At 61.0% G+C, this 9,679-nt stretch overlaps 1 protein-coding gene across 1 annotated transcript in view; it reads right to left on the bottom strand.

Moving 5' to 3' along the window:
• LOC104512472 (ATP-binding cassette sub-family A member 2-like) overlaps window positions 1-9,087 on the bottom strand; it is a gene marked incomplete at both ends in the record, with an annotated part of 19,843 nt that extends 10,756 nt beyond the window's left edge. Inside the window, 20 exon segments of the mRNA XM_010155458.1 lie at window positions 20-310; window positions 578-698; window positions 800-984; window positions 1,448-1,630; window positions 1,715-1,911; window positions 2,221-2,433; window positions 2,720-2,900; window positions 3,197-3,361; window positions 4,191-4,395; window positions 4,690-4,840; window positions 5,073-5,263; window positions 5,600-5,714; window positions 6,363-6,465; window positions 6,554-6,598; window positions 6,601-6,717; window positions 7,100-7,196; window positions 7,500-7,667; window positions 7,948-8,076; window positions 8,294-8,453; window positions 8,756-9,087. Of these exon segments, the coding sequence (XP_010153760.1) occupies window positions 20-310; window positions 578-698; window positions 800-984; window positions 1,448-1,630; window positions 1,715-1,911; window positions 2,221-2,433; window positions 2,720-2,900; window positions 3,197-3,361; window positions 4,191-4,395; window positions 4,690-4,840; window positions 5,073-5,263; window positions 5,600-5,714; window positions 6,363-6,465; window positions 6,554-6,598; window positions 6,601-6,717; window positions 7,100-7,196; window positions 7,500-7,667; window positions 7,948-8,076; window positions 8,294-8,453; window positions 8,756-9,087 (3,349 nt within the window).
• Window positions 9,088-9,679: the final 592 nt, after the last annotated feature.

The raw sequence follows: 9,679 nt of genomic DNA, 5'->3' as shown, positions 1-9,679 counted from the left end.
GGGCACCGGCAGCACCAACCTTGCAGACTGATGTTATCGGGGTCCTGCCGGTTATCAAACAGGGGCGCATAATCCCCAAAGAATTCGGAATAAGCCCCACCTTCGTCACCCCGCACAGAGCCCACAGAGGAAGCTGAGCGCAGGGACGCCTGTGACTGTGCCAGCTTGGAGCAGGTCACCAGGTTGCTGAGCTCCACCTCGGGCTTCTCCGGCACAGCTGTTTCAGCAAGGGGCTCCCCGTTGGCCTCAGGCTTCGGGCCTAGCTCAGGGGCGGGTGGCTGCAGAGCATCCTTCTTGGACTCCTTCATGTCTGGAAGGAGAAGGGGGGTCACCACTGGCCATACCACCCTTCACTGCAGTGTGGCATGGAGAGGGGATGGATCTGCTCTGCAAACCCAGAGTGGAGCAGAGGCCGGCTGCCCTTGGCCAAGACAGGCTCTGCTGGAGATCACTCCTCCTCTTGGGAGAGGAGACTCCTGTGGCCACACGCAAGGGGAGAGGAGCCACCAAGCCCATGCAAAGGCACACAGCTCCGCGCCAGCCCCAGCAGCACTGTGTGCCCCTCTGCTGCCCGTACCCACATCACTGTTCTCCAGAGACTGGTCCTCTTCAGACACCTTCAGGAAGACCTCCTCCAGTGTGGTGTCCATCAGCCCGAAACTGGTGAGGTCCAACTCCTCCAGGCTCTGCTCCAAGTGCTGTGGAGGCAAAGCGTAGCGTGAGGAGGGCAGGAGGTGCCCACAGCGCCATGGGCCCCCGCAACCACCTGCCCGCCCAACCCACCAGCCCCTGTGGGTACCTGGAAGAGCCTCTCGAAGCAGCCCTTCTTGACAGCCTCACTGGGTAGGATGTAGGAGAGCTCAGTGTTGGTGTCCGAGATGAGGAGGCAGGAGGCCACGTATTTCTTGATGAACTGGGAGACGCGGGGCTCGGAGCAGGGGCTGACAGAGGAGTGGGCCAGGGGGCTGTGCAGCTGGCCTGGCTCTATGGCACAGGGGCAGCACCAGCCAGTCACTTCTCACCTTACCATCAGGACCTACCATGTCCACACTACACCCCAGCACTGTGGGGGGCCCTCCAGCCTCCATTGCAGGGTGCTGGAGGCTTCCCGGCCGCCCTGCCTGGCCTGGGGAGAGTGCTCTGCACCATGGCCCACTCTGGACATCCCAGCAGCCCACAGGCCGGACAGAACCAGCACCTGGAGGCTGTGCCAGGTGCCTCCACACAGGGTCTGCCACCACACAGGGTCTAACCCAGGACCCAGATGGGAGGAATCAAGACCAAGTGATGCCACCTATACCCCTGCCCCGTCCCTCTCCATCGTCCACGTGGCCTGTGCAAACTCGGGGTGGGAGCACTTGGATGTTGACATCTTGCTCCTTTCCTGGGCTGCAGAAGGGCTCATCCCACCTACTCCTCTAAATACAGGGTCCCACTGCCCCCCCACCTGTGCCGTTCCTGGTGTCCGACTGCTTCTTCACCACCGTCAGCTTGTAGCCATCGCCATAGGTGCTCTTGAGGAAAAGTGGAGAGCCACAGCACTTGAGCTTGCCATGGGAGATGATGGCGATACGGTCACCCAGGAGGTCAGCCTCATCCATGTGGTGCGTAGAGAGCAGGATGGTCCTCCCTGATGGTGGCACAGAGCTCAGCAGAGAGGCCAGTGCCACCGCGGCCAGAGGAGCAATGCTGGGCTTGGCCCACCTCCGCTTACCTGACTTATACTTGAGGATCAGGTCCCAGATGGCCCTGCGTGCATACGGGTCCACACCAGCCGTGGGCTCATCCAAGATCACGGCCCGTGACCCGCCTACAAACGCGATGGCCACCGACAGCTTCCTCTTCATGCCCCCAGAGAGGGTCTGCACCAGGGAGTGGCGTTTGTTGGAGAGCTCCAGATCCTCAATCATCCTGGGGACAGGGGAGAAGCACCAGGAATGCTGGGGGGGGCCATATCCGTGCCTGGGGGAGCACATGATGCCTCTTCCCTGTGTGGGACCTACAGCTCTCGCCCACCAGGACAGCCCAACTGCAGCCAGGCTACAGAAGCATCTTCTGCTGGCTTCCACAGCCTGATACCCCAAGTTTTGAAAAGCACTTGGTGGAGCTGCTCCAGGTGACATCCCTGCTCCCCGCTCACCCTCCCCAGCACAGCCAGCATTGAGGGGATCCACTCATGCAAAAGACACAGATGGCGCAAAAGGAGCTGGGGGTCCCTACTTGTCCATCTCCTTGCGGATCTCCTCCTCTGCCATGCTCTTGAGCTGCGAGTAGAACCAGAGGTGCTCCTCCACTGTCAGCCTGTCAAAGAGCACGTTGTGCTGAGGACACATGCCCAGGTTCTTCCGGATCTCATCCATCTCTGTCCGGATATCGTGGCCATAGATGGTAGCGGAGCCCGAGGTCGGAGGGAACAAGCCAGTGAGGATGGACCTGGATGGATGGAGAAAGGCAACAATGTGAGGGACCTTGTATTCCATCTGGTCCCCGTCCCAACCACCACCTCCCAGAGCGTCTGCTGGGCCCTGGGCAGAGCAGTGGCAGTGCAGGGCCATGTGCCCACTGCCCACCCCACTGTCTGCCACCCCCACATCCACACTGCCACCCACTGGGCACTGCACCAGCTGCCACAGGGCCCTGCAAGGCCAGCATGCAGCACCTCCCCCACCCACGGGGGCTGGCCAGGCCACAGCCCATGGCCGTCCCAACAGGCACTCACATGGTGGTGGTTTTGCCTGCGCCATTGTGCCCCAGGAAGGACACCACCTGGTTCTCGTAGAGGTTGAGGCTCAGCTTGTTCAGCGCGAGCTTCTTGTCTGTCTTGTAGACCTTGGTGAGCTTGTCAATGCAGACGACCAAGGGGAGGTGGGTTGGCTCCTCCTCAATGCCGCGTGTCTCCTCTGCTGCAAGTGGGGCGGTCAGGAGCCGGGGGGTGGCAGGGAGGTTGGGCTTGGGGTGGTGCTCCCCAGGGCACCTCCCCACCTCCATCCCATACTGGCTGTGCTGGCTCATGACCCCTTCCCCTCTGCTTCTCACCACCCTCCCCCCTTCCACACCACGGGCAGCAGCTCCCAGACAGGCAGCTGCACCCGGCCCAGGACCCTGCCCCAAGAAGGGCAGAGTGGACACAGTGGGGTCCGTGCAGGACCCTGCAGCAGAGCCAAAGCCATCCCCAGTCCCCTGTGTCTGCCCTCACCCAGCCTCCGGCTTTCCATGGCACAGGCCTGATCCTCCTCCATGATGCTCAGGCGGGTGGTGCGGGACCAGGGCCAGCTCCACTCCCAGGTCTCCACGCGCCCGCTGCCCAGCCAGTAGGACTTCTGGAAGGGGAAGTACCAGGGCCGCGGCAAGCCAAACATGCCTGCAAGCACAGCGCCTGTGGAGTCAGGGCCAGCCTGCATCCACATCTGTCCAGAAGCTAGCCAAGGGCCAAGGCAGAGCCTGGCACAGGTACGGGCACAGGCATGGGCTTGAAAGGTTTCCCCAGCTCAGGGGCATCTCTGAGGGGTGGGGGCTGCTGGCATCTGGCCAGCTGGGCTCAGGGTGACGCTGCTGGGCTGTGCAAGGAAGCCAAGACCTCTAGCCTTTCAGTTGGGCCTGGCTCACGCTTTTCAAGTTGCACCAGGGGAGGTTGAGATTGGATATTAGGTAAAACTTCTTCACCAAAAGGGCTGCCAGGCACAGGAACAGGCTGCCCAGGAGGTGGTGGAGTCACCATCCCAGGCGGGAATTAAGAGGTGTGTGTGGACAAGGTGCTGAGGGACATGGTTTAGGGGTGGACTTGGCAGTGTTGGGTTAACAGCTGGACTTGATGATCATAAAGGTCTTTTCCAACCAGAAAGATTCTCTGATTCTATGGTTTTACTAGGAAAGCAAAGGAAGCTGCTGAGACTCCTGCCCAAGCAAGCGGTAAGGGGGAACCATGGCTCCAGCCACAGACACTTTGCTTTGCTACAGCCGGCCAGTGAAGAGAGACACACGACTGAAAATCTCCAAGAAACCTGCTGGTGCCATCAGTGGGTCAAGACATGGGGGTAGGTGTCCCCAGCAGGTCACACGCAGGGGACCCTGAAGACACGTACTAAATCCCACGATGTCAGGGCTGAGCACCATCAGGAACCAGCAGTGTCCCCAGAAAAAAGGGTCCCGCAAGATCAGAGATGCCCTTGCGCCCCACTGCCCCCATGTACCTGGGTGCACGGCCTCAATGTACCACGTGAGCACCCCGTACACCACAGCATCCACGATCAGCATCATCATGGACAGCAGGAGGTTGAAGTCGTCTCCTTCCACGGGCGACTGGCTGAAGGTGTGCCACTGGATGCCCACACCGGCCACCTCGTACAGTGCAAAGTACTTGGAGCCCAGTCCGAAGGCCGTGGTGGACATGAGGGACTGCAGAGAGGTGGAGGGAAGGGGACCATCAGCAGGAGCCACAGGCCAGGTCCAGAGGAACAGGTTGAGGTGAATTCCTACCCAGTGCTGCCCCACCCAGCCCCACAGAAATGTTCCCTGCCCTGGGAGGCACCAAACCTTCTGGACAGGCCTCCAAAAATCCCTGGGGAGTTGGTTCATACAGGCAGAGCTTTGCCCAGGGCTTGGTGACAGCTTGGTGGCCTGTGTATGGGACACGGGGTGCCCAGGGCAAAGCTGGAGCTAAGCACCTCCCCAGAACCGCAGCCAACTCACCGCAATGCACTTCTCAAAGGCCGTGATCTTGTCATGTGCCACCTCCTCCCGGATGGCCACGTACATGTAGGGCACGTAGCTGAGGAAATAGATGATGCCGCCACAGGCAGAGGCCAGCTTGGCCTTGGAGTAGAGCACTGACACCAGGAAGCTGCAGGGAGGAGAGCGTCACCTCAGATCCTACGCCGCCAGGGCCTTCCCCACACAGTGCGATTTTGGTGGTGTTGGGGCGATAAATGGACCCTTCGATTCAGCTCTCAGGGGGGACTTGTGCCCCTCCACTGGCTCTTGCCCACACAGCTCCCAGCACCCTCGCCCCATGGCACAAGGACCCTGATGCTGCCCATGCCCCTTCACCCCACAGAGCGGACCAGACAGCTCACCAGAACATGATGGTGGCCACTGCGTAGATGGCGAGAAAGAGCCAGATGATGAGGACATCGCTGTGCATCAGGACCTTGCCGTACTTCAGGATGGCGGTGAGTGCCGTGACCGAGATGGAAAGCTGAACAAAGCCGGTGATGAACCAAGCCACCCAATGAACTGCATTGTTCAAGCCCATCATCTTCATCACCTGCGAGGCCAAAGCTGCTGAGCAGGGCTGTCCCCTACACCGCACAGGCCTGCTGCCTCACTTGCTGCAGTTGGGAGAGCAACAGGCCACACCGAGGGGTCCTGGGGGGCCTGTTGGGAGTGGAAAGCCCACAGCACCCTGTGCCAGGGTGCCAACAGGCTCAGCTCCCTCTGGCACTGAACAAGGCTCATGCTGGGGACACTCAGAAGGACCAGCTCAGCCCAGGGACGTGGGATCTACCCCCCCAGGCATGGCAAAGGTGCCCAGGGATACAGAGCAGAACTTAGAGCTCAGAGATGCCAGCTCCTCCCTAGGGATCTCTCCCACCATCCCAACCTCTTTCAGGCGATGCTCCTTCTCTGTCACAATGTGCTGGATCATCATGGCCACCGAGTAGACCCAGGAGATCACCATGCACAGGGGCATCATGTGCTCAATGACGAAGAGGAAGCTGGTGGAGTAGAGGAAGAAAGGGGAGAGCTGGATAGTGGCACCCCCGCAGAGACACAGGGAGACCCTGGGGAAGAGGACAGTGGAGAGGCTCTGCCACTGCCCAGGGACAACCAGCCCTCTGGTCCAGAACTCCTTAGTGCCCTGAAACAGCTCCTGCACGAGCCCGCAGGATAATCTGGCATCCTGGATGTCAGGTTCTGGCAGGCAGGCATCCAGCAGCCATGGGCTTGGCCCAGTGCCCTGCCTACCCTGCTGTAGATGGGGCACTATCCACTCTCCTGCCCTGGGGAGCTGGTGGCTCTGGGACTTCTCTAGGTGCTTTCTCCATAGGACTGTGTTCAATAACCACTGACAGACCCATGTGCCATCCATTTACCACAATCCTCTTGCTCTCCTCAAGTCTTTTGGCCTCCAACACTCCCCAGCCATGAGTTCCTCACTTCAGCTGCGAACTGGGCACAAAATCCTTCCCCTGCTTTCCTAACCTGACAGTCCAAGGAACAGGGCTTAACTGGCTGCTCATCACACCTAATGTGACCAATCTCTCTCCAGTCCCCAGACTTATCCCCTTTTCCTAGCTGAAGTTTCCTGGCCTGCAAAAGGGAAGAGGGAAGGTCCTGCCCCTGCCCATGAGGGTGTTACTCACTCGTCCCGGGTATAACATGGGTATGGGAACATCTGCACATAGTTGCCAGGCTCCACCACGTCATGGCCAACAAACGTGTTGATGAGGGCACGCTCCATCATGTCTGGGGAGGAAGAGGAGAGGCCAAGCTGAGTGGGCAGTGTGGGCAGGGGCACAGACGTGGACAGCTGTGGCAGGGAGCTGGCACTCACCCTGGATCCAGACAAAGCCGTAGAGGAAGTAGAAGCGTCCACCCCAGGCCGCCAGTAGGCCCGCCGGATCTCGTTGGTCTTCTCCGTGAAGCTGGAGTTCTGCCGGATCTTGTACATGATGTGGGGGGGCAGTGAGCCATCCTTGTTGGTCTGGAAGATGACACCTGCAGGCAGCGGGAGAGGCAGTGAGCCTGCTGGCATGACAGGAGACAGCCACACCGGCTGGCCCGCAGCGACGGGCAGGGATGTGGAAGGGTTCAGCATGTCCCAGACAAGGGCTGCCACAGGGGAGCAGGGCGGGCACGATCCTGGCACAGGATGTGAGGGCATGTGGACAGCAGGCAGCGGTGATGGGAGAGCCAGGACAGTGGCAGGGTGCTGCACCTGGCAGGGCTCAGCCAGGGGCAGAGCATGGGTACCACTCATCTACCCAACACATGCGCCAAGGGAGCCATGTCCAAAGCCAATGGACCCAGCCCAGGGCACAGCCGGAGAGGGACACGGCTTCAGGGACCCCTGCGAAGGGGCTGGTTCCCAGGGACATACTGGCAAAGACCGTGACGTTGTCCTGGTAGGCCTGATTCAGGGTGTAGTTGACAATGCTCTCTTCATCCGGGAAGCCTTTGAAGATGTCCACGCTGACCTAGTGGGATGGGAAGTCCTGTGAGACCCCACTGCCCCTCGTGGGTCTAAGCACACGGACCCTGCCCATGGTGCAGCATGTGCCACCCGCAGCCACACCACGAGGCCCCAAACCCATCGGTGGATGGGCACCTCCACCGCTGACATCTGCTCCTGACCCTGCAGAAGCCACTATCTCCAGGGCACCCAGCCCATGGCCTTAAGGAGGTCTGTGTGGACCTGACCCCTCTCAGCCCCACAGAGCCTGTCTGCGGGCAATGGGGGCCTCCAGCACCCATGCTCCCACCGGCGCCCACAACCTCACCTTGGCCATGAAGTGGACCCAGCCACAGGCGGCGTTGTTGATGGTGTCCAGCTGCTGGAGCAGGACGCTGGCGTTGGGCAGGGAGAAGTTACCGTTGAGGAGGTTGTGGAGAACATCGCTGTCAGAGACATTCAGAATCTCTGGGTGCTTGTGGAGGTCAGCAGTGAACTAGGACAGAGAGGGAGGCAAGGGAGGGAGAAGTTGAGATACACCCTGCCTCTCAGACCCAGGGACACAGAGAGGACCCAACGCTGCTCCTGGGGATGTGCAGACAGCGTCCACCCTGCACAGGGAACCAGCCTGCTCCTCGCAAGAGCAGGGTGGGCACCCAGGAGCACCCAAGAGCTCCACATGAAGAAGCTACAAGATGACTGGAGGCAGGATACCCTCTTCCCACCCCCAGGGCAGTAAAGCCCAGGCAGGCTGGGTCCTGGCAGCGCTATCCTACCTGCTGGAGCCAGCGGATGCGCCTCTGCAGCCTGCCCTCCTCCAGGTAGGTACGGATCTCGGGGGAGATGTTCAGCCAGGCCTTGGCATAGTGGGTGACATTGCCCACAAAGGCAAAGGTCTCATTGGCCTGGCAGGGAGGAAGGTCACAAGGGAAGAGGCAGGGCCCCTCCCTGCTCTCTGGGATGGCAAGCACCCATGGAGGTTTCTGCCCACCTCCCAGCAGCCATCACTATCCCAACAAGGGCCAGGGTAGCTGCCCGATTCTGGCCCCTGCTCAGCCCATCTGGGCAGGGAGGTCCAGAGTGGGAGAGGAAAGACAGGCGTCCTGGCCTCTGCACCCTCACCTTCAGGATAACCTTGTCCACTTCAGTGCCCACGGGTGCATACAGGATTTTGGGGTTACTGGTCATCAGGTGCACGAGGAGGCCCAGGTTCCGCTGCTCCTTGCTGGTGAAGCCCAGCGAGCTCATGTTGCCCTGTTTCAGCGCCTCGGGCTCAATCGTCCTGCAAAGGGGGCTCAGGCTGCCAAGTCTGCTCCAGCCCCAGCACCCCTTACTGCGGGCAGCCCCCACCCCTGCCCACAGGGTGCTTGCACACCGACTCCCGTGTCGGCGCACTGCTGCCCCGCACAGGGAGCTTCTCTCAGCCGCAGCACAAGGATGCCATGCAGCACCCACCTCCGACGCGCTCACGAAGGGCTGAGCAGGGCCCTTGGCCGTGGGCAGAGGCAGGGCGGGCTGTCCCCCACCCCTGTCCTGACCAGACAGCACCTGGATCTGGCCATCTCTGTCCCCCAGGGCTCCTACCGGTTGTTGCCACAGAGGATGGGCTGCAGCCCCGCCCAGAGCTGCACAAACGCCGAGAACTGTCCCTGGGGATTGTCGTCACCGGCCGGGGTTCCCCCGGTGCCCTCCTCCTCCGCTGTGGCATTGCCAGCAGTGGTGTTAGTGCCGGCCCAGCCAGTGCTGTTGGCAGTGGGTGGCGGGGCCTTGCTGGCACAGGCTCCCCTGGGCAGCAGCTTGGCCAGCGCCGAGAGGATGTCCACATCACGGAGAACCTTCTCCATCTCCACCAGGTCCTCCAGGAGGGCGCGGAGGCGGTGATGGGTGGCCGTGCTGTTCACCTTGTCCAGCTTCAGCTGCGAGGACAAGTGAGCAAGGGGTTACTGGTGGCTGGGGCAACAGTTCCCCGCACGCCAGCAGGAGGGGACCATGGGGGGGCCCAAGCAGTGCCATGTCCACTTTCTTGGTTAAAAGGTTGGAGCTGTGCCCAACTGGGGACTGGGACTCATTGACATGCATCCGTGGCTATCAGGCAGCAGGAGAGCAGGCCACTGCTGGCACGGTCTTTTGGGGGGACACAAGATGTCCCTCAGGCAGGAATGGTGGTCTTCTGTGACTACAAAAGGACACTTCAGACTCAGGTGGGATGAAGAGGAGGACCTCAGAGCCAGCCTTGAGCTGTGCCACCAGGGACACTGCCGGTCCCAGGGAGAGAAGCCTGCAGGGATATGCTTGGAGGATGCTGGGGACACCCAGCTCCATCCAATGGGCAGCATCCAAACGGGTGCCAGGAGTGGGAACCATCTGGGGTCCAACCATGGGGCTGGGCAGGGGGTGCCCATGTGGGGTAAAGGGGTGATCAGGAGGGACTGGGGCACGTAAGAGAGTCCCCTGTCCCGATACATCCCCTGTTGAGTAGGGAAACCCTGCCCAGGTCTTCCCCGCAGC

This window comes from Eurypyga helias, unplaced genomic scaffold (genome assembly GCF_000690775.1).
Source record: "Eurypyga helias isolate BGI_N326 unplaced genomic scaffold, ASM69077v1 scaffold29617, whole genome shotgun sequence".
Lineage (NCBI taxonomy): Eukaryota > Metazoa > Chordata > Aves > Eurypygiformes > Eurypygidae > Eurypyga > Eurypyga helias.
This window is presented reverse-complemented; position numbering and strand designations above follow the sequence as displayed.